At 31.0% G+C, this 24,821-nt stretch overlaps 2 protein-coding genes across 3 annotated transcripts; both read right to left on the bottom strand.

Annotated features, from left to right (window-relative positions):
* Window positions 1–416: 416 nt before the first annotated feature.
* LOC146924145 (phosphoinositide phospholipase C 6-like) lies at window positions 417–5,129 on the bottom strand. Its single transcript, XM_085709171.1, has 9 exons — window positions 4,772–5,129; window positions 2,986–3,182; window positions 2,728–2,863; window positions 2,223–2,444; window positions 1,909–2,129; window positions 1,550–1,667; window positions 1,277–1,429; window positions 1,118–1,204; window positions 417–958 (listed from the first exon to the last, which is right to left on the bottom strand). Exons 1-9 carry the CDS (start codon window positions 5,090–5,092, stop codon window positions 665–667), a joined length of 1,749 nt encoding a protein of 582 aa, XP_085565297.1. The 5' UTR covers window positions 5,093–5,129; the 3' UTR covers window positions 417–664.
* A 10,855-nt stretch (window positions 5,130–15,984) lies between these two features.
* LOC146924144 (phosphoinositide phospholipase C 6-like) lies at window positions 15,985–19,973 on the bottom strand. 2 transcript variants are annotated; one of them, XM_085709170.1, is made up of 9 exons: window positions 19,581–19,973; window positions 19,143–19,339; window positions 18,912–19,047; window positions 18,560–18,820; window positions 18,236–18,459; window positions 18,025–18,142; window positions 17,323–17,475; window positions 17,145–17,231; window positions 15,985–16,363 (listed from the first exon to the last, which is right to left on the bottom strand). In XM_085709170.1, the coding sequence occupies exons 1-9, from the start codon at window positions 19,932–19,934 to the stop codon at window positions 16,355–16,357; spliced, it is 1,539 nt and encodes a 512-aa protein (XP_085565296.1). In that variant the 5' UTR covers window positions 19,935–19,973; the 3' UTR covers window positions 15,985–16,354. The 2 variants fall into 2 exon arrangements, with proteins under 2 accessions (XP_085565296.1, XP_085565295.1); XM_085709169.1 differs by having other exon boundaries at window positions 15,985–16,351.
* Between the last annotated feature and the right edge of the window lie 4,848 nt (window positions 19,974–24,821).

Raw genomic sequence — 24,821 nt, 5'->3', positions numbered from 1 at the left:
GACTTTTCATGGAAACAAGTAGTAAAAGTTATTGTTGGAATTTTTTTTTTTTGGAACAATATTATTATCCGGCAAGCATTTTTAGACGTTGCAAAATTATTCTATTAGCAATATAGTAAATATATATTATTGATAGATATTTTGCAAATATATTTATAACATTTTAAAAAGTTTATCCATAAAAATAAGCTAAAAATTTGTTTTTTGTTTCAAATTCTTGTTACTTTTTATCCTGAGCAGATATATTTAGAACTTTTTGAGCATTTTTACTTATCCCTATTATGCCGCATCCTTCAAGATACATTTTTTAAAATTGATTAACAATAAAAAATCTTACTTATCCCTATTATTAAAATCTTACTTAGGAGTATTAATATCACAAGATACGTTAAACTGTACATAATTTACAATAAAAATGAACAAAGGAAACAAATTTCAATGATTAGGAGGGATCATTATTTTAGTACAATCAATTCTCCCTTTAATTCTGTTTCTAATTACTCTACTCTATCAGTTGATGACTTGTTGATCCTGAAGGTAAGTAAATATAACCTCTGAAGGCCATAATTTTGTTTCAAGCAGTTAATCACATAACAATTTATCTATAAAATTACAACAATCCTAGGAATATTTGTGTCCATATGGCTTAGCTAAGGCAAGTAGTTCATATGAACCGAAACCGCATTAAAAGCTTGACAGATTTTAATTTCTCACCCTTTTGATCATATAAAGGAACTGCTCTGAATCCAGATTTCAGCTCAGAAACTGGCAAACATGTTTGTCCACCAAAATCATCCTTTTCATGCTTATCATATTCTCTAACTTCTATCCTAAGCAAAGCAAGCTCTGGAACACTCAAAGGAAAATCAAACTCTTCATCCCAAATTGGAAACCAATTATCTTTATTTACTTTGGTCTTCTTATTGACTTTATCAGCCGGTACTCCAACAATACAAACCTGTAATATAATATCCGCAGAGATATTACTGATAAGTTATAAAGCACTGAAGCAGACACACACAGACACTAGAGACGAAAATAACATTAACATTGGTCATAATTTAAGAAAATGAATTTAATCACATGCGTAGGTGCTACATAGCTGATTAGTACTCACCTTTGTGTAAAAGTCCGGAGGAGAGAATGTATCAAAGTGTGTTTTGCTAAAATCTGAGTTCCACCCATTTCCCATATACACTTTCACCTATAGTGGACAAGAGGGAATTTCAAAATATGTCACCAAACTAATTGATTTCCTTCCAAAACAATATCTCACCTTCAATGTCTTCTTCACTGGCAGTGTTATTTTAGGATCAAAACACTCATTGTGTGGACCTTTTTCCGTAAGAAAAACAGGCTTTTTCACATAACCACACCCTCCATTAGCTCTAAACATTCCTTGCATATACCAAAGTGATTTTCCATGCCCCTGATAAAAGAAAAACATGTTAAAATGTTAGTATCGAAAGTGCATTAAAAAAAGTTGGAAAATAGAAAATACTAAGATAAACCTTTTATTCGAAAAGAGCATTGACCTCAAGTCCCTGACCTGCATGTTAAATGCGACCATCTGAGCTCCATACATCCACCCTATATGTGGCCTGTAATTCGAAGAGGTGACACGTGTTCCCTTTGGATACACCCTAAGAATATTCTTCTGTGTAAACCTAGAAGTATAAAATGCAACCATCTTAGTTGGAGTTATATATATTTGCACAGTTATCATTAAATAAATATTAAGCAACGAAGCACCAACACAAATAGATACACCGACACTGACACGCAAACATCAATAATAATTTGAAAAAATAGAAGTGACTGAATTTAACCACGTCCATATGTGTCATGTCAATGTCAGACATACGTTCTAAAGTGTTCGTGTGCTAGGTTTGATTATTTGACAAATACCTAACAATATCAGCTCCATAAGAAGCAGAAGCCTTTTCAAGTTCTTGCTCACTCAAGCTCAAACGCTTAACATCACCAGCAACTTTTAGGTGGTCCTTTATATGACCCTTGGGTTTACCAGCATGGATTGTAATCATACGTTTGTACTGTGGTGCACTTTGCTGGTCTGGCTTTTTATCACGAGGATTCAAACCTTCCTCGTCAAGATCACTTCCACTGCACTGTCAAGTTTGGATAATAAAAACATAAACATATAGAACTTATATACGATATAAATCAAATTTGAAGAATACAAGCTATGTCTCTCCGCTTACTCTTTCATCACCTTCAACACTAAGGGCTGGTGACAATGATCCTTCTTCACCCATTTCCCTTTCACTGTCACTAGTATCCTTAAATTGTTTGGAATCAAGATATTCTTTTGGTGGTTTCGTCGATATAAGAACTCGATCTTTTAGTGATTCTGGTGTTGGGAATTCTGTCATAGTTTCTGTATGCGGAAAATAGAGCATATCTCCAAATATTTGAGTTGTCATCTACAAATAAAAAGATTAACATAACATTAATATCCAGAAAAAATCGGGACTTCGAGTAATTGTTAGACTTAGTTGATTATTGTTTGGGGAATACAAATTGATTATGATAAGTTAGCTTATGTGTGCGCGTCAGGATGTATCCTAGGTCCACCAACGACACACACCTCTAGGAGCCAGGATCGGCAAGCCAACAAAGTGCACACATAAGTTAACTAATCATAACCAAGTTGTAACTACCTTAAACAATATTCAACTAATTCTAACAGTAATAATGGAAGAATACCTCTGCAACTTTAGCTTGAAGATCTGGTGTAAGATGATCTTCTAAAGTTATAATAACTGGGTAACGAGATTTAACAAATGCATATTCTTTTATGGACTTCAAGCATTGGACAAGTGAGACAGGAGTTGTAAGTGTCCTGTGATATATCAGAAATATGTTCTAAATCAAATTAATTTCTAAAGTTGCATTATGAATATCATAAAATACCACAGTATGAAAAGACATAAAAGCAAATAGTATTGAAATCAAGATCAGCACCTTCCATGAACTACAAAGATGTCATCTTTAGCTGAATTTGGCCATAAATCGAGTTCTATAACCCGCACACCTCGTTGCAACGCTTTTATGATTGGTACATCACTGCAATCGCTGCTTAGCTGATTCCCAGTTAGGTAGGAATTGTGTCCTGTATATATGAAATAATGTGATAATGGGGCATTCATGTCATGGTGTACCTGCCATAACACATCATTGCTATTGTCAAGAAGGGACATAAATTTTTTCTAACATTCACAACATTTTGATACTGTCTTTAACAAAACCGTAAATGTCCCTTCTTTTATACACTAATTTTTCCTGTTTCACCTCTGGTACTACAAATAAATCTTTATTATAAAGCTTCAAAATATATTGTGCAGGTATATCAAAGGTGATTGAATTTATTTCTTTGACAAGAGGAAAGTGATAAGTTGAAAAGTATAATATCCAAACTTACACTCACACTCGCAATTAGCAAAATGTGCTGACCCAAAAGTATATGTATCACATCCATATTTTAGACCAAATACATGTATTTTAGACCAAATACATGTATTTTCTACAAAGAGTGTATACAAAATGAGTTGTCGGTTCCTTCCTTAAAAAAAAAAAAAAGAGCTGTTGGTCAAAATTATTTAATGATGATATGTAAACCTCTCAGTCTTCAAAGTCTCAAGCCAACACCATCGGGTCACCTAAAATAGGTTTTTTAATCATTGAAAATTTAATTTGCCAACATTCGAATTTGACCAATATCTTTATATTGTAATTAAGTTTTTGAAGTAATTAGCATTTTATTTCGCTTTTGTTTTGTTTATTGATTTATAAAAGTATAAAATCCAAAGGAATGAAAAATGCTTTTGTTTAGAGTTAATATTTAGTCTCACTAACAATAATTTAGTCCTTGTCAAAAAAATAAATAAATAATTTAGTCAAAAAAATTATAATGTTTCCTAAAATAATTGATATTTCTTTTTGTTTATATTTTAATTTTGACCGAATTCTATGGCCTATTTTATTTTGACAGAATTTATATGGCTTTTAAAAAGTTCGTACTTCGTTCCCTCAACAAAAAAGTACGTAATTAAATGAGGGTCCCCATTTGGTTGTCGTGCATAAACTTTACTATAGAGAGAAATTTGCTCCCTTAGGTTTGTGTATTAAGTATGTTTGTTCCGCCTTAATAAAATTTGATTGTTAGAAGAATGATTATGTAAAATTTCTTTTATGTAAAAGTGACATGAAAATAACTTGGTTTATGTTTGATTTAAAGGTAAGTTCAACAAAAATTTAAATCTTAAAATCAATTATTTTTATCCGGTTGAAGAAGCTAAAATGAATTATATTAACCAAAGCTTAAGGCCAAGAATTGTACATGGAGTGCCACAGAAGAAGAAGAGCTAAGATAAAAATGTACATTATGTGAAGGAAAAAAAGCGATAAAGCCATAATGTAGGCACACTTAAAATACAGAAGCTAATATAAATTAAGTGATAACTCCCAAACGGGATTAAACCACCATATGTGATAAGCAAAATTAGGATGATTAGCCGCTTAAAATCAATTTTATAATCAAAAGGTCAAAAGAACAAAATCAATTTATATATGGAACAACAAAACAAGTCTGAATCAATGTTACATCGTTAGTATCAATTGTACCCTCTCTACAATGACAAAAATCAAATGGTCAAACAAGACAAGAAAAAAACAAAATTTGCGTTCCTCTTTCCCGCATTTCCTAGAAAAAGCAAAATAACAGAGAGTGAAGAAAGGGGAAAACACACACCTGTGATTTTATGGGACCATTAAATTCATCAAAGAACGAAAAATGGAAGAACTCTACGAGGGTGAGTCCCTCTCTGGTACCGGAAATGCCATCACCAACATTATCACTTTTCCGCGATTGCATTGCATTTTGAACGATCCGGTTCAAATCATCTTCGGTGCATTTCGGTTCGCGTTGATGTTCGAGCAAAAATTGCCGTAGCTGATCAGCAGACAATGCTGATCCGCCTTTGGCGAATTCGGAGAAAGCTTCCTTAACATCAGATGGTGGTAATTGTTCTTGTTCGGAGAAAGAGAAATTTCTGTTGAAACATTTGAACATTTTTGTAACGTAGTTGAATGTGTTGAATATGATTGAAGGTGCTTTTGTAACGGTTTTTGTTCGCTACGAAAACGGTAGCATGAGAATAAGAAAGAGAAAATGAAAATGAATGGATGAAAGGAATGTTGCGGTTGAAGCGGGATGGATTGGTCGTTACTTTTTCTTTCTTTCCTAGTTGATGTTAAGGGTATGTTGAATATATTTATTGTCTTATGAATTTTGTACCAAAAAAAGAGATTGAGGTTTTCTTTTGAATTGAAAGGTTAGTTTGTAATAAAAAAAACTTTTATACAATTATGCGTGACTTTCAAACGGTCAAAAGATTTTTAATGATGTAAATAATTGTTAGCATTTTAAAAATTTTGACCGAGTAATTAAGTTTTACCAAAGGCGAAATGTTCAGGAGAACCTGAGTCAAACTTTATTTAGCTCTCGACCGAACTTCAAATTAAGGGTCTCAAACATTGTAAAAATTCTTTGGTCTAACGGGTTGTCTGAATAAAATAAAAAATAATAATACTCTCTTCATTTTAAATTATAAGTTGTGTTGATAATGTCACATAAATTATGAAATGTATTTTTTTTTTGTCAAGTTATGTAGTATCTAGAAATTCCCCTCGAATAAGTGAGGTGTCTGAGATTTAAACCCCGACTCCTGTTTATATTATCCAATGTCCCTACCAGCTGATCTAAGTTCATGAGAACAAATCAAGAAATGTATTTAATTTTGTATGAGAAAGAGAAATTATGAATGATATTACAAAATTATTCTTTATTTTTAGTATTAAAAAGATAAATTAAACTAAATGATTGGTGCAATATTCGAACTATAAAAGCTACTATTTTACTTTTTGAGTTGCTATTTGGTTTGAAGACGAACTTCCACAAAAATCTACTTGTTGGTGTTAATGTTGACTCAACTTGGTTAAATGATGTTGCCTTTATGTTGAATTGCAAAGTGAGTGTGTTATCTTTCAAATAATTGAGGCTACCAATTGGTGATAATCCTAGAAAATTATCCTCTTGGAATCTCATGGTTTATCGTATTAGAAAAGGTTGTCATCTTGGAAATGTCGAAACCTCTTAATTGATGGTCGTCTAATTCTTTTGAAAGTTGTTTTAATCTCTTTGTCGATATACTTTCTCTCCTTTTTTCAAAGCTCCTTTAGGTAGCATACTTAAAATTTAGTCATTTTTTAAATCTTTTTTTGTGGGGTGGAAGTGAAAAGGCTCGGAAAATTCATTGGGTTCAATGAGGCAAAGTGTGTTTATCTAAAGAGAAAGAATGTTTAGGGGTGAGGAATTTAAAAGTTTTTAATTTATCTCTTTTATGGAAGTGGTGTCGGAGGTTAAAGAGGGAGAATAAGTGAGGTGTATGAATAAAATATTCTTTGGTTTAACGGGTTGTATGAATAAAATAAGGGCCTCAAACATTGTAAAAATTCTTTGGTCTAACGGGTTGTATGAATAAAATAAAAAATAATAATACTCTCTTCATTTTAAATTATAAGTTGTGTTGATAATGTCACATAAATTATGAAATATATTTCTTTATGTCAAGTTATGTAGCATCTAGAAATTCCCCTCATAAGGAGAATAAGTGAGGTGTCTGAGATTCAAACCCCGATTCCTGTATATTTTATCCAATGTCCCTACCAGCTGAGCTAAGTTTATGAGAACAAATCAAGAAATGTATTTAATTTTGTATGAGAAAGAGAAATTATGAATGATATTACAAAATTATTCTTTATTTTTAGTATTGAAAAGAATTAAACTAAATGATTGGTGCAATATTCGAACCATAAAAGCTACTCCCTCCGGTCACTATTATAAGCAAATTTTGACTTTTTAGGTTCATTCAATAAATGATGTATGTGGTCTATATTGTAGACCACATACATCATGTATTAAATGAATCTAAAAAGTAGAAATTTGCTTATAATAGTGACCAGATGGAGTACTATTTTACTTTTTGAGTTGCTATTTGGTTTGAAGACGAACTTCCACAAAAATCTACCTGTTGGTGTTAATGTTGACTCAACTTGGTTAAATGATGTTGCCTTTATGTTGAATTGCAAAGTGAGTGTGTTATCTTTCAAATAATTGAGGCTACCAATTGGTGATAATCCTAGAAAATTATCCTCTTGGAATCTCATGGTTTATCGTATTAGAAAAGGTTGTCATCTTGGAAATGTCGAAACCTCTCAATTGATGGTCGTCTAATTCTTTTGAAAGTTGTTTTAATCTCTTTGTCGATATACTTTCTCTCCTTTTTTCAAAGCTCCTTTAGGTAGCATACTTACAATTTAGTCATTTTTAAAATCATTTTTTGTGGGGTGGAAGTGAAAAGGCTCGGAAAATTCATTGGGTTCAATGAGACAAAATGTGTTTATCTAAAGAGAAAGGATGTTTAAGGGTGAGGAATTTAAAAGTTTTTAATTTATCTCTTTTTTGGCTTATAAATACCTTGGGGAGGCCCAGCTCTATTGAGCTGTTTGCACCCCCAAGGGTCGGCCCTGTCTTTTATGGCTTTCATGATGGATTTTAGTGAAGTTGGGGCTCTATGTAACCCGGCCTCCCTTTTTAGATTTTTGTATCTACTGCCCATAGGTATCTTAATGATTAAATATTTGAAACTGACTAATTTCTCAAGACCAAATAACCACTCCATGCCTAACACCATATCCACTCCTCTTATTTAAAAAAGTAAGAAGGCGTCTTCAATTTCCATCCATTGAACGAGTACTTTTAATTTCAGGCTGATTCCTTCACATGAAATCTTTTTTCCATCTCCCACTTCCACATAGTATGATGAAGTTTTTTGTAGTGAATCTGGTGATACTATACATTGAAAGTTGTATAGTTTTCATCTCCACTTCAAAATCCTTTTCTTCTTGTTTGATTTCCATGGTTTCTTCATTTATATCTTCCTTTATCAATCATTGTATTAGGAATTTCCATATCAAGCATGATCACATTTGATCTTGTCATAAGTTTGAATTATATGACAGTTGTAAATATTGAAAATTTATTCTAATAAGCATAAATGTTGGTTCTTTCATAAATTAGAATTATATGACAGTTGATTGTCCTAGCATAAGTTTAACAAGTTAATTTAGGAAAGTGTTCATAGCTTTGTATTTATGTATGTGATTGAGGATCAATACCATATCTGACAATTTTCTACATATGTTTCTTTACCTTGAATTGTTTATTTGTGCATACAAGTCTAGGACTAAGTTTCTGAAACAAAGTCTTTTTCTTGATTTCTCTTGTAATTGTGTGTTTGAAAATCTTCTAAAGCCTCTTTCATTGAAATATGAATTTGGCTTTGTTTTACTAGTTCCCCCATAGAACTTGAGGTTGAAGAAAATGCATGTGAATTGCTCTTATTGCTTGGATCCCATGTTACTGTCTTAGTGTTACTGTAAGTCTTCAAAGTGGATTTTCCACTTGAATTGGTAGCAACACTCACCTTATTCAGTAAATTGTTTTTTTCATCCACTCTTTGTGCATACTCCATCAGTTCAGATAATCTCTCTATAGGATGAATTTTCAATTCATCCCTTATGACATCCTTCAATCAATGTAAGAAAATTCCTTTCGAATAAGAAGGTTTAGTGCATTTCAAAGGGACGACATATAACTAAAATTATTCTCAATATTATTCCACTATGCCACTTTATTGGAGACTTAATATTTCGAAAGGGCTTTGAATCATTGAGGTTTGGAAATCGCTTGAGTAAGACATTGTGAAATTCTTCCCAAGTAGGATTTTGTGTTGAAAATTCCCACCATTGGTACCAAGCAAATGCCTTCTCTTCCATAGCTACCATAATCGAAGTATCTAACTAATTTATAAATAAACTGTTTATATGAATAAACTGTTATGCCTTCCCAGCTTATTCTCCTTCCATAGCCTTCCATTCCCACCATAGTTATTTTATATGTAAATTAGTTAGATTAAGAGATTAAAAGAGATATGAATAAACTGTTTTCCAATATTTATGACATAAGATATGAGAATAAAATGTATTTCCTATATTTATGTTATAACAAATGGGTTTTTTATTTGCAAAATAACCATTAGGCCCATAAAATTAAGAAGATTACGAGTTTAACCGAGGTTACTTATGAAATTTTGATGGAGATTGATTTTCTTACAGTAATAATAAGGGTCATGCTAACTTGTGTCATGAGGGCACACGTTAAGGAGTTTAAAACAAAAATTAAAAATTAGTTTTATATTGAAAATATGACTTTTGAAACTTTTAACACATTGAATGCATGATTTCCAAGAACTTTTTTTTACATTTGGCTTCTTAACTTATGTCCCAATGACACAAGTTAGCATTTCCCCAATAATAATACTAGTAGATTTAAGGGATTTGAAATATTTAAAATTAAAAATGAGTGGGGAAATTTAAAAAACTCAAAAATATAAGGTAGGAAAACTAAATGTAATGGTGGGAAAAATGTGCTTTAATAAAAGAAGAAGTCATAAAACAGTGATATAAACTCTCACCGTTCACTTTCAATTTGTGATAAGTTTGAAAAATTGAAAATTTCAATAATTAATACAAGTGTAGTAAACAATGAGCCATGGAGTATAATTTTCTAAGGTAGCCAAAAACCATAAATAAGGACATTTTATTCTAAAACTTACCATGAGCCATGGAGTATAACTACTTCTTAAAATTGTGTGAGCTAAAATATCAAAAGATAAAAACGGAGAGAATACTATATTACATTACATTAGATAAGAAAAAATATTGGTATGCATTCAAAATTTATAATAGCTTTTTTTTAGGGAAGATTGATGTGGATGTAATATGTTACTGATGTGATAGAGAAACAAAATAAAATGTTGAATAAATGTATAAAATTTAAGGGTGTTTAAATATAGAAGTTGCATAGTGTGTTAGTCACGATTTTCATTAGGACAAAGTTTAGGTGTGATTTTTTAAGTGTGTTTCGTATGATTTTTCACATAAAATTTATTTTTTGCCGTTATGACAAACTTTAAAAAAATTGTGAATTTGATAAATCATTGATTGTTATGAGTATTTTATATGAAGAACCACGAAAAACATTTAAGAAAATGCTTGTAAGTTTTGTCCTTTTCTATGAAGCTTATATACTCCAAACATTGAGACGTATCCGTATCGGATACCGATACTCCCTGGATATTCGTGAATACTTTTTTTTTATCAATATATTCGTGAATACTTAAAAACAAAGTATCAGAATTAATTTTCAAAAATTTTAACAAATTTTTTATTAGATACTTATATGACACTATATAGATACATATTAGAAGATACTTCATAGATATGTATCATATAAAAGATGAAGGATAAAAAAAGTGAGACAATATTGTGAATTGATGGAGATGTATATGATTCAATTTAAAATGTGAATCAGTAGAGTTGTCTTTCGATGTAGCAAACTTAAAAGTTGTATTTTTTCCGTTAATGACCGTAACAAGAGAGAGAAGGCTTAATGGGTAACATTAGACATTTTTTTTTTGTTGATAAAAGACATTCGACAAAATTGGTTTTGAGTTATTATATTAATGATGATTTTGTTGATATCCTAACACAACAATGAAAATAAAACACGATTTAAAAGATAACGGTGCATTTTCTATTTTCATCGCAAGTATTATATATATTATGTTAGCACACTATTATATTTTGTAAATTATGATTTTGATAGTTATATATTAATGAAGAATAGTCAATGCATATTTTTTTTAAGTATTTCACATGCATATAAGTTTTAGAGTTAGATATATTTTTGGTCCCTATAAATATAATTTGCATATTTTTAAATGAAAATTTTCAAGAATGTTAGAATATTATAAATATCTCTAAAAAATAGATTTTTTAACAAAACATGAATTAAATATAATTTTTTAAGCGACAAAAACATAAATATTTCATATCTAATTCATGTTTTGCTAAATATTAGAATTGTTTTTGGGAGAAATTCTTATAATATTTTAAACATTCATGATTTTTTTTAAACTACACATGAGTTGACTTAAAAGTAAAGTTGAAAAGTGGTGATTGAAAACTCTTGAAAGACTAAAAATCAAAGAAATTTTTTAGACAAATTAAAACAAAAACTTATTTAACCCTTTTCTTACAAAATATTTGACACTTTTATATTATAAAATATTTATTAACGTACCTTAGCGTATAATATTCTAAATGTTCCTTAAAAAAAAAATTCTATATGTAAATTTTACAAATTTCGCGTATCCATTTATCAGAATTGTACCCACGTCCATACTCGAGCTTTCATAAATCCTTTTCGTAATAAGAATGTTGATGTAAAGTGCTATGCATCCTTATTTATTAATTTTATTAGGTCTGCAACAACTTAACCTAATAATTTCCCTCTAAAATGCTGCATTAGGTTAGCAGCAATTTAACCTAACAAATTCCATCTAAAATGCAGCGCACCAATTTAACCTAACAAATTCCCTCTAAAATGCAGCAATCCCTAATATTTCTCCTCACTGATGAGTTTTTCATTCCTATCCTGTTGTGTCATCGTTTGTATATATCTATTGTTTTTGTAGACTTTTTTTAATGAATATATTTTTATTCATTAAAAAACATTATTATATATGTTTATTTTATTTTTTTTATGTCACTCCATGTAGACATGGCATTTGAACCCGCCCTCGCTCAGACTCGCCACCCCCGCCCCGTATTTAACGGGGACAAGCCGATTTGAATGAGTGCGGGTGCGGGGAAAACTCGTTGCTTTAGTACGGGGGCAGGGGCGGGGTCGGGGGAAGGTTAACCCCGCCCCGCACCCACCCCCACACCCGCCCCGTTTGTTTTAAATTATTTTTTACCCTTATATTTGATAATCATATTACTTTTATACCCTTCTTTTGTTTTAATAATCTTGCAACTAAGCATGTTTTTTTTTTCACCATGACATTATGGTCTTTAAAATATGTATTGTGTTGTAATGATTTTACAAGTTTTTGTTATTAGATTTTTTTGTTGCTGTGAAAAAAGAAAAAAATGTTATTTATTTTTTACTACAATTGCGGGTGGGGGTGGGGCGCGGGGCTGGGAAACCCGTCCCCGTTGGGGGCAGGTTTGGGTTTGAATTTTTTATCCCTGGTGGGTTTGGGGGTGGTGGGGGGTGGCTGTGTACAGTGAAGCGGGGGCGGGTATGCTAAAACCCGTCCCCGCCCCGTTGCCATGTCTAACTCCATGTAAATTATTTTAAATTTTGTTTATTGATCAAAGTATTTTTTTTATTTAGCATAAATCTCACCAACATACATTTTTTGATTTTTTTTTTAAGAAAGCATAAATTTTCATTATAATTAACCATTTTTTAATTTATACTTTTATTTTAACATATATTTTTTAATTTTTTTTCATTTAATCTTAATTCAAGTTCTAAATTTTTTATCTTTTTTAGTGCATGTGGCCTTTCATATTAATTTTATTTTTTTTATGTTTACAAAATTTGATATTGTTATTATTATTATTATTATTATTATTATTATTATTATTATTATTATTATTATTATTATTATTATTATTATTATTATTATTATTATTATCAACGTTTAGACGGGCACTCCATGCCTTCCCGTCTGCTCTTCTTATTGCACTAATGCGTATAAATTACGAACAATAGTTTTTATTAAATTTTGATTTAAATTAATTTGTTTTTGATTAAAATTATAGGTATAAATAATAGATATTAATGGTTTATTTCTTTATAAACAATATAGATTGGTATTTTTTTGAGTAAGTATAGATTAGTATTATTATTATTATTACTAAAATTTAGGCTTAATTGAATCTTTAGTCCCCTAACTTATTTGTTGTTTTCATTTTGGTCCCATAACTCTAAAAATTTCCTTTTTGGTCCTTCAAATTTGTTCCGTCAGTCAGTTTGATCCACATCAGTTAACTTTAACCCCAAATGTAGTAGGTGGACCAACAATGTAGATGGTCCACCGTAGACCTTATTAATTTTTTAATTTCAGCCCTTTGATCTTTTTTTCAAAAAGGGGACGGCTAGATTATAGAGGTCTATTATATCTATCGGTGCATCACCTACAACTAATTGCTTTTGGTTTTCTTCTTCTTCTTCTTCCCACACCTTCTTCTTAATCTTCTTATTATCTTCATCTATCTTCACAAAAACAAACACAGAAAATTCCAGAATCACAAAAAACTTAATTTGTTTTGCTTCTTTCTTTTCAATCACCTTGACATTATGTTCACTCTCTAATTAAACCCATCTTCTTAATATTTGAAACTCTTAAAATCTCCCAAATTGCTGAAACATGAAACACTCAAATTGGAAAGCTTATAAGCTGCAATCCTTCTCAAGCTCTCAAATCACCCAAAGATCTCAAATAGTGAAACTTGAGTCACTCTGCTCCAGATCCGTGTTCCTTCTCTTAATTTTTATTCTGGGCGTGTGAGCTGTAATAAAGCCCCAACCCAATCTGTACCAACTATTCAACCACCAAAACCTTCACAAAACAATGGAACAAGCTTTCAAGAGGAAGAGAAAGTGAAAGAAGTGCTCACAATAAACAAATATCATCTTCCTCTTCTTCGTTGTCATTGTTTTCCCCACCACCGTTAGCTTCCGTCGTCACAGCCTACTCCGACACGGTGGGTTCAGGTTTAGAAGATCGAAGCTTTCGTTTCTTGGCCATGGCAATGATTGATTCGAAATTAAGGTTAGGGTTTGGTGAAAGAGAGAGAAAGGGGAAAATTAGTGGCTATGGTGTGAAAATTAGTGGCAGTGGTTTGAATTGGAAAATTACTGCTCTTTTGAGGTTTTTGTTTCCTGAAATTGTTCTTTGGATGAAATTATTGTTATGTTGGATCTTTGCTGTCCTGAAATTGCAGCGATGATGATTATGATTGTTTACGGATGAAAATTAATTCATTTCTAATTTTTTTAGGGATAAAAATTGATGTTATGGATGAAAATTTAAAATTTAAGTGAAGGATTCAATCAATTTTAGCATTTTATGGGTTTGTTTGTTAAAAAATTCTGGGTTTATGTGAATATAATGTTGAAGATGATGAAGATCAAGAATAAGAAGATTGAAGGAGATGAATAAAAGTAAAAAACTTAGGTGTTGATGGTTCACTATTAGAAACAATAGACATGCAATCAAGTGGTTAGAATTACATCATGAATATTAGACATTAACAGACTAACGGCGAGGACCACTATTACTAACGAAGGTGTACATGAGGGACCAAACAGGAAAATTTTAGAGTTATGGGACCAAATTGAAAACGACAAATAAGTTGAGGGACCAAAGATTCAATTAAGCCTAAAATTTATTATATATATATATATATATATATATATATATATATATAAACACAAATTTTTTGTTCTTTTTAAATATAATCCTACATTTTAATTCTAATTATTTCTTTGTTTTTTAGTTTTATCCTTCGTTAAACTTAAGTTTAAATTATATTAAACTCAACATAGATTTTATCAAATTTAATAGATAATTTCCATTAATAAAGGTTAACTCAGTTGGTAAGATGTTAAATCACACGCAAGATCACGGGTTTCATTGTTGTAATCAATGTTATGACATCTTTGGTGGATGATCTATAAGTAGTTATGCAAATGCTCTTTGAGCTTGAGGTCTGTCATGACCCTGGTGAGCATCCGGAGTTCAACTAAACTTTTTGTAACCAAATTTTTTAATAAATAATTTACTTTTTAAATCGTAAATTGATTGAGAAAATTTTAAATAATTATTTGATTATTTATTTTAATCAAATATTATATTTGGGGAAATAATTTTTTTTTCTTACATGTGCCCTCTTTATTTATTCTAAACTCATTTCTTGATTATTATTACAACTTACTCAACTAAAGTATATTAATTTTATATTTTAGATAGATGTTAATAGTTTATTTGATAAATTGTGGGTTATATTGAGTAATATAAATTTTGAATAAATATTAGAATACAACCCAAAGAGAAATATTATATATGCAACTCGGCTACGCCGGGTAAATAAGCTAGTTAATAGATATCATTCAATTCCTTCAAAAAATAGATATTTTTCAATTATAGAAATGCTTCCCAATAAGGACGGCATAGGAGGAAGAAGCACATTCGTAAGGAAATTATTGATTATACCAATTTCATGGTCCTGAGAGAATAATTACCCCACAATACCCCACAAGATGATTAACAAAACATAAAACAAGAATCTTGTCAAAAAAAAAAAAACAAGAATATCAATCTTTAAAAAAAAAAACAAGAATATCAAATATCAATATACGGTGGAGAGCATTTTTATTTCTTTTTCTTGATCAAAATTAAATTAAAATTGATTAGACAAATGATACTTATTTACTATGTTGGATAAAAGTAATCATATTTGTGTCCATTTTATATCCGTGTAGAACATATTTTTTTTAATTAATCTATGCAGATATTTTAGATGAGTATGTATTGAATTTTGATTTTGAGATATCCACGAATATTTACAGATATATATACCAATAATATGTCATGTAATTTATGTATCTTTTTTGTAATTATTTATAATTTTTTCTTTACAAAAAAGAACATTAACAACACATCAAAATATTTATACATTGTATTCTTATTTTGACAACAAAATTACTTTTCAAACAACAAACATAAATTAGGAAATTAGGTTAGAGTTTATTTAAATAGTTGAAATATTCGTTTATTTTATCGGTAGTACTCGTTAAGCTATCATCCCGTGTCAAATTTTATCCACGGATACCCTAATTTTTTTTGTCATCACTGATTAGACAAGATTGAATCTAAAGATGAAGAATATGACTAAAACTTAACCATTACACACTCAAAAAATAAAATAAAAAATTAATCATTACAAAGAAGAAGGATTTATATCCTAGATGAATTAATTACATTACATCCACTATTCATTCAAATTGAAACCTCATTAACAACTTTACAGATTTAAATTGTTCACCCTTTTCATTATATAAAGGGACTGATCTAAATCCAAGTTTTAGCTCTGCAACTGGTAAACATGTTTGTCCAGCAAAGTCATCTTTTCCTCCTTGATCTTTGTCTCTTACTTGGATCTGAAGTAAAGCAAGCTCTGGAACAGTCAAAGGGAATTCAAATTCTTCATTCCACACAGGAATCCAATTGTCCATTATTACTTTTGTTTTCTTCCTTGCAATGTCAGCAGGCATACCAACAATTCCAACCTGTCATAAAAACTAATCCAACTGTAAGATATACACATATAATATAACAATGTTTTTTTTTTTTTTTTTTTTTTTTTTTTGCGTTTGAGAAAACAAGTCTTCAAGACTCGTGTCCATGATGCGTCGATTTAGTGGTAAGAGTTTGACCTAGTAACTTTAAGGTACGAAGTTCAAATCGTACTTGAAACAGTTGTAAAATGGTCATTAGCGTCATTTTAATTAATAATTATTTCTCTCTACCTCAATTTTTTCTATTAAAAAAAAAACTTCGATACTCCTTGTTATGAGTGAAATTCGTAGTTTAATTTGCAGTTTGCAACCACAACTATGGCAGGGACATACAAGTTTTGAAGGCCTTTGCAATTGCATTGCGACTGCATTAGTCGCATTTGTCCACTATATCAATGATCACAAGATAACCGCATCATGTAAACCCTAATCTTACATTGATAATACTCCCTCCGTCCTAAATTATAAGTCGCTTTGGAGGGAGTAGAAAGGAATTGCAGCCTCTATGCAATTGGAAGCGTTAGCACAATTGGTCGAACTTTGTTACCAAATATAGTGTGTTATTTGTCTGTATTTGTTTCATCTATATTCTTTTGAGCTGGGGTTGCCTTTGTATTGTAACAAACAATATATTAAGTTGGAATTAAGAGTCTAATAATTTTATGTTTATTGCACAAGAATTATGAAAGGATAGTTGAAAATAATGAAGTGAGAAATAATCCAAAAATATTGGTTTGGACTTTGGACCAAAAGCAGCTAATATATAAGGAATTTTCAAACTGACCTTTGTGTAAAAGTCTGGTGGAGAGAACATATCAAAGTGTGTAGGACTAAAATCTAAGCTCCAACCATGTCCCATGTAAATTTTTACCTGTTATTAAACATGATAACATAACATTAAGATGTCACCAAACAAAAGAATTTATCTTATAAAATTGAGTAACGTACTATGGTATGTTTACCTTTAATGTCTTTTTGACTGGCATAATCCTTGTAGGATCAAACTCATTGTCACATTGAAGTTTCTGCATTAAAATTTCAGGCTTTTTTACATAACCACATCCTCCATTTGCTCTGAACATTCCCTGCATCAACCAGAGTGATCTGCCTAACCCCTATCGAGGAAGAAAAGTAGTAGGAAAAAAAAAGGTTAGCATTCCTTTATAAGATATGATATGGTAACTTGCAAGCGAAGTTAATCCACTTGTCTTTTGGAAGCACTGACACAGACACCGACAATAATTTAAAAAAGTAGAAGTATTGAATGTAAGTACATCATGTGTTGATGTTCGACACTGATACGCTTTCAATCTGAAGTGTCAGTGCCACATTATTCACCAATAGCTTGCTAGCAAAAATTTCAAGATTTAATTTATTGGAAATTGGCATTGTGTTATACATGAACCCTATTTATATTTTAACATGATGACATGCACACTAGGTTGCTCCACATCAGAAAACAGCTGAAAGATCTGACTCAGGTTTCAAAAAGTTCCCACTATTATTCCATTTCCATGAAAAGAAACACCATTTTCTAACAACATTTTCAATTGACATTTTGTTACAAATTTTCCTTTTTAATTGTGATAGAGAGAAAATGAAATCTAATCATAAAGAATGCATTTTCGAAAACATCGAAAGCAAGTTGGTGACAGTTCCCTAACCTGCATATTGAATGCAACCATCTGAGCTCCATACATCCAACCAAGATGTGGCTTGAAATTTGTGGATTTGACACGTGTCGCCCTAGGGTACACCCTAAGTATATTTTTTTGCGTGAACCTGGAAGAATAACAGTTTGAATCAGATAAACCATAGGACACTGTTAGGTACTAAAATTTGATCAGAGCGTGCTGTTGTATCACATTCACATACCTAATGATGTCTGTTCCATGAGATTCTGAAGCCTTTTCTAAGGTTGTTTCGCTCCAACTTAGGCGTCTAAGTTCACCATCAGTTTTCAATTTATCTTTCAAGCTACCCTTAAGCTTCTTATTTTGGATTGTTATTATGCTTTTGTAATCCGGTGAACACTCTTGAAATAATCTTCGATGACATCCATATGAACCCGCGTCTCCCTCATCGCTATCACTTCCATTCTGATAAAAAAAAAAAAAAAAATTGTAACACAAGCATGCAAATCTTATTAATAGTACTTCAAGAGTACATAAAAAAGAATGTATTGCTAGCATTTCTCACCGTACTATTAATCTCCACTTCAATTGTAGAATCTGGCGATTCCTTTCCCGATGATTCTTCTTCTGATGATTCACTAATTCCATCTAGAGCATGATAGTTGCCGTTGTCCTTGATCCGGTTGGACTTAAAACGTTCTTTCGGAGGTTTTGTTGATATAATAACTCGATTTTTCAATGATTCCGGTGAAGGAAATTCTGTTAAACTTAAACATTCTGCTGGTTGAGGATAATAAAGCATTTCTCCAAATATTTGAGTTGCCATCTGCGACAAGATAAAACGAAAAGAAAAAAAAAAAGAAATGAATATTGAGATTAGAAAAGGAGAATTAAAAACAGAATAGTCTATTGCATACTTCTGCGAATTTCGCTCGAAGTTCTTCTGTAAGATGATCTTCTATAGTTATGATCACTGGATATTGAGATGCAACAAAACCATATTTCTTGATAGACTCCAAACATTTGATAGGTGATACAGGATTTGTAAGTGTCCTGTGACAGTGACAAAAATCAAATAAGTTTTGTGTTGAGTTGATTAAGATCATATAAAAAAACTGATTTTATTGTTTATATAGTCTAAATGGTACCATCCATGATCAACTTTAATATCTTCTTTACTAGAAGTTGGCCATAAATCAAGTTCTATAACACGCACGCCTTGTTGCAGCGCCTTTATGATTGGTTCTTCACTGCAATCACTGCTTAGTTGATTTCCAGTAAGGAAGGAATTGTGTCCTGTATATATGAAATAATGTGACAATGGAGCACTCATATCATGATTTACCTGTAATGACATTTATATATGCTTTCTTGTTAGCAAAGTAAGGTCAATTATATCAAAATACACGAAAGGAGAAAAAGTAACAAAACTAGAAAACTTAAGGAAATTGAAATCATTTGACAAAGATTGGACTATTCAGATTTCAACTTTAGCAAATTTAGTTCAAAACATGAATCGTCTGATCTTCATCTGATGACTCTGATTGACTGACTAACTAACATAGTGAGTAGTGACTACGTTTTACCTCGGTTTTCAAAGGAGCATTGAAATCATCTAGGAGCAAAAACCGGAAGATATCATCAAGGGCGATATTCCTTTCTCTACTTTGATCAACATGAACATTTTCCTGATGTATCCTTCTCAGCTGCAAAATCTTATCAACAATTTTCTCTGTATCCAATAACGTGAAATTCTCCTCGCCTTGATGCTCCACAAGAAACCGATGTAATTGCTCGGTTGACATGTATGATCCTCCTCCGGCAAACTCATAAAAAATCTCCTTGAGGTCCTCAGGTGGAACCAGTTCAGTCACCTTGTACTTTTTGATAAAGAACAAGACTCTTTTGTACTTGTTGTATGTTACCATCTTATTTCCCATGTTTTTCCTCTCTGTGTTCCTCAAAAGCTTTCCACACACAAAGCTTAATCACCAAAACATGCACTTATATAATGCATGACCAACAAGTAGAAAATCAAGAAGCTTCTATGCAGATTCTCTTTCTCACTATGCTAACTACCATGCTTTTTTTGTTTCTATCTTCAAAAATAAAATATCAGTGTTCAATCATCTTTTTGTATATCAACATAACTAACAATTATATCCATTAACATAGTGAGAATAGTATCTAATGCTGTGATTAGCTTTCACATAATGTAACAATATATTATACAGAAAAGCATTGAAACATTGACTTAAAAAATAAGACAAAGACTCAAAAGTTCAAGTGCATGTATGTTTTTTGAGACTATTAGTAATATGCACATGTTTTTTTGTCAAGTTATATATATTTATTACTACACACAGTTACACATGTATCATATGATTATATTTAACTGTGAAAGTGGATTCATTTTGGTTAAAAGTTTTGATTATTTTTTTTCTCTATAATTTGTTCAGTTTGCTTTACTTTTATGATCAACTCTTTTATATTCGCACTTCTTTATAAAGTAGATTAATTCTTCTATATTGAGCATCTTCTTATATTTTGTGTGGATAGTTCTTTTGTATGGTTGTTTTGTTTCTACGTATATTAATTGCTTATGATCGAACTCCACTAACTTTATTCATATTCCACTTACTTTATAGGATTCTCCTCTTTAACTTGATGATTTTCATGGCAACTTATCTTTTTATTATTCCATATAAACGACCATTTTTTAAGTGCTCTTTATTTCCAACTATTTGGACTTGACTTCATTGTATTTTTGGAGAAATCGGATGATTGATTATTGAGCTTATAATATCATTTCTATCTTTCCTTAAAAAAAAAAAAAATCTAATGAGTGCCCTAAATGCACTCTTTAAGAACTTTAAATAGTAAATTTTTAAAAAAATAATGCATTCAATGCATCGAAAATTGAAATGTTAAACTTTTTTAAATAATAATTTCTTAATTGAGAAACCTTTAAGAGCTCCCTAAGGGCACTCGTTAGCAAGACAAAAAAAAAAAAAAACATCTCTATCTTAAAAGGTCTAGCGGCGTAGCTTGTTATTTGTTTGTCTTCTAATCAATCCTTGATATATAAATAATTTAATCTCTATCTTAAAAAAAAAAATCCACTTTATCAAAATCGGACCGACCAAGGAATCGTAAGTCTACTAGTTATTCAACAACATAATTGATTTAAACTATAGTTTGGTTATTTATTTATTAGTTATCTCAATTACAGCTAAATCAATTAAATCATAAGTAAAGGTGGGGAAAAAACCCATGCCCGCGGGTATCCATGGATAAAATCCGCCACGGGCACGAAGCGGGTTGTTAAATGGGTATCCACGACTATAATAAATGGGCGTTTGACTACCTATTATTTTATGGATATGGCACGGATTTAACGATACCAGTGTCCGCGGGTACCCGTACCCGATAATAAATTAAGTAAATGAAATGTTATAAGATTTTATTTCAATTATCATTGTTATGTTCGTTATTTGGATTTTTATTTGGGATTTATATGCTTTTATTTCAACAATTGGGAAGTCAAATGAAGTTATTGAAGTTTGGAATGCATATGAAATTTGGATGTTTTTATTCCTTTATTTTACTTCAAGAATTTGTATGGATTATGTAAGAATCATGAATTTGTATGGATTAGGTATGATTTATGAAATTTGAATGAATTATGTATGAATGTTTAAAAATTGAAGTTTTTCGGTAACTATAAAAAGTTCTTCTTTGTACCAAAATTTAAATAAATTCAAAAATCCACGAGTATCCGTGAATACATGTGGATACCTCAATACTCACGGGTTACCCGTATAGTGGGTACCCACGTAGGTACGAGGCGGGCACGAGTATCATATTTATCCAACGGGACGGAGACAAATATCATACTATCCGTACCCAATGAATATCCATAATTGACATTCCTAATCATAAGAAATCTCGCCTCTTCGATCTCCGTTCAAGTTCCGACAACATTATCTAATATATGAATCTAATGAACTAATCCAACTAATGTCTCTCCATTTTCAACCCATGACACATAACACATACTCCCTCCGTTTCAAAATACATGTCCAATTTTTGCAATGTGCACTATTCACTTGACTTACTTTGACCATACTTTTTAACTAATCTATAAATACAAATATTAGCATGTAAGATGTTGTTTGATTTGTCTCGACAAATATTTTTAAAATATTAAATTTTTATTTTTTACTTTAGATAATTAAAGATATTAATGGTCAAAATTGTGCATTGGCATATGTGAAGTGGTTGACTTGGACATATATTTTGAAACGGAGGGAGTATTTCCCTACATGGTGCATATAATAATAGATTTAATTTGTAGTGCATGTTTTTCTTTGGGCGGTTAAGTGCCCACTTTACTACACAATTAATGACGTTTTTCTTGGTGAAAAAATTATGACTTTATAATGCCACCTTTCACAACTTAAGTGGCCCGTTTCTTGCATGATATGGCCGAAGAAAGGGGCGGTAGGTTATAGATATTTTGGATAAATTTACCGTAAATTATTTATAAGAAAAGAAATATTAATTAGAAGAGAACTTAGGTCAAGTTCTTTAGACCAAACTCAGATATCCCTACATGGTTTGGGTCTCAGTTTTAACCATACTCGGTCCAACCCAACTTATGTATAACCCTAGGTAATTCTGTTTTTATTGTCTCGATATTCATGAAATAAATTAGGAGAGAACTTAGGTCAAGTTCTTTAGACACTACTTTTTATTGGTCCTCGTAAGCTTAGCTCAGTTGTTACGGACATTGCATAAAATATGCAATGTCTGAGGTTTAAACCCCGACCACCTAAAAAAAAATACACTACTTTTTATTGATATTCACTTTGAACATGAGGAGAATGTGAGCTGGAAAAGTGAGTTGTAAAGACTTTATTAAAGTAGCATATGTAAGTAAGATATGGTAGTTCATGCAAATAAAAATTGTGGATTGCTTCTTCCCTTTTGTTACAACCTATGAAGCCCCGATACGGATACGGATACGGGTACGATACGATACGGGTACGCGAATACGTCAAAAATTTGAAATTTAAGATACGATACGGCTTGGATACGTTTACAATTTTTTTTAATATATATATATATATATATATATATATATATATATATTAGACATAAACGCACAAAAAATAAATAGCGTGAAATCTTAAAACTAATTACACCAAGTCAAAATACAATGGACCATTCACCAACTAAGATAGCATCCTTTAAACCAAAACATATCATATAAACAACCTGCACCATGATGATACTAAGGTAGTATGAAGATAGTCACCCTTTTCAAGTAATGGTCAATATAATGATCCCAATTTACAAAAATTAATACTTGTGATCAAAATACAAATAAAAATTTCAAATAAAAATTAAATTAAATTAAATTAAATCATTCGTATACTTATGGGATACGTATCCGGGAGTATCCTTAACGTATCCTTAAGGTATCCAATATATTTTTAAATAAAAATTAAATTAAATCATTCGGATACTTCTGGGATACGTATCCGGGAGTATCCGCGGAGTATCGGTATCCGATACGTATCCGACACGGATACGGCACCATTTTGGAGTATCCGGGCTTCATAGGTTACAACTAGTGTGAATTGCTTAAGAGTTGCATAGTTTTTAACATTGAAGTAAAATGTACTATGAGTTGCACAAATATAACATGACATTGTGGGAACCAGTTGGTAGGAGTGCATGAAACTAAAGTAGTTTCCTTAGAAATAATCAATAGAAATGCTCTTAAAATAGATGATCACTGTCACAAATTATTTATAGAGTGTGAAAAATTGTTTCAATGATAAAAAATTTGTATTTTAATGAGAGGAACTATAAAACTGCATAAACGACATTGTATCTAAGTATCACACATTAAAATATGGTTTAGTTAATTAAATTTAATGAGTTTTAATTGTTACAATTTACCTTTAAATAAGTTTCTGTACATATTTTTGAAATATAAGAAATTGATTATGTCATGTGTGTGTGTCTAGCTAAATAGTACGATTGGGTATTTATATGAAAAGTTAGTCCGACCGGTTAAAACATTGTGTCCTACGAAATCTAGTCTCAATTGGCTATTTTCATAGGTAGTACATATTTCTTTCTGTTGACCGGCATATGTGGCTTCCCAGTTTGGCGCGTTCTCCCCTATCTCACAACTTTTTTGTTTTCCTTTTCCACGTGTGCACTACTATTGCTTTAGATCATACTTTTGTGAGGATAGTTGTTTCAATTAGTGACACTACAAACACAAACACAAGTTGAATTCTCAAATTGTCAACTCAAAAGTGTCTTTGTGAACCTTAGTGAACTTGATAAAGATTCTTCTATTTCACATTCGACTTCTTTAATTCGACTAGCCTTCATTCAACTACTATATATTCGACTAAACCACAATTCAACTGCTTGTCGTGCTCGGCTAAAACCATAATTTTTTTTATATATAAAAGAAAGAATACTAGCTGGTCTAAACAATGGGTATATTCTTTTAGTACCTACAAAGTATAAATACATAAATTTGTATCTACGCGACTAAAAAATGAGTATAAAAACTAAAACTCAATCGTTATATTTGTAGGATCAAAAATTTATTAAACCCTCCCTAAAAAAAATAATATTAAACCCATATTATAAAATGCGTAGGAGTGACTTATGTGACAACAATTGGAATTTTTTTAGGGTTAATATGTTTATTTTTTGAAGCAGAGTTAATATGTTTTTAGTCCATCTAAATATATCAACCTTCACTTTAATCCTTCTAAAAATTTCCTTGAAACTTT

The sequence above is a fragment of the Medicago sativa genome, chromosome 5 (assembly GCF_051527215.1).
Source record: "Medicago sativa cultivar Bolivia chromosome 5, Bolivia_mono, whole genome shotgun sequence".
Classification (NCBI taxonomy): domain Eukaryota; kingdom Viridiplantae; phylum Streptophyta; class Magnoliopsida; order Fabales; family Fabaceae; genus Medicago; species Medicago sativa.
This window is presented reverse-complemented; position numbering and strand designations above follow the sequence as displayed.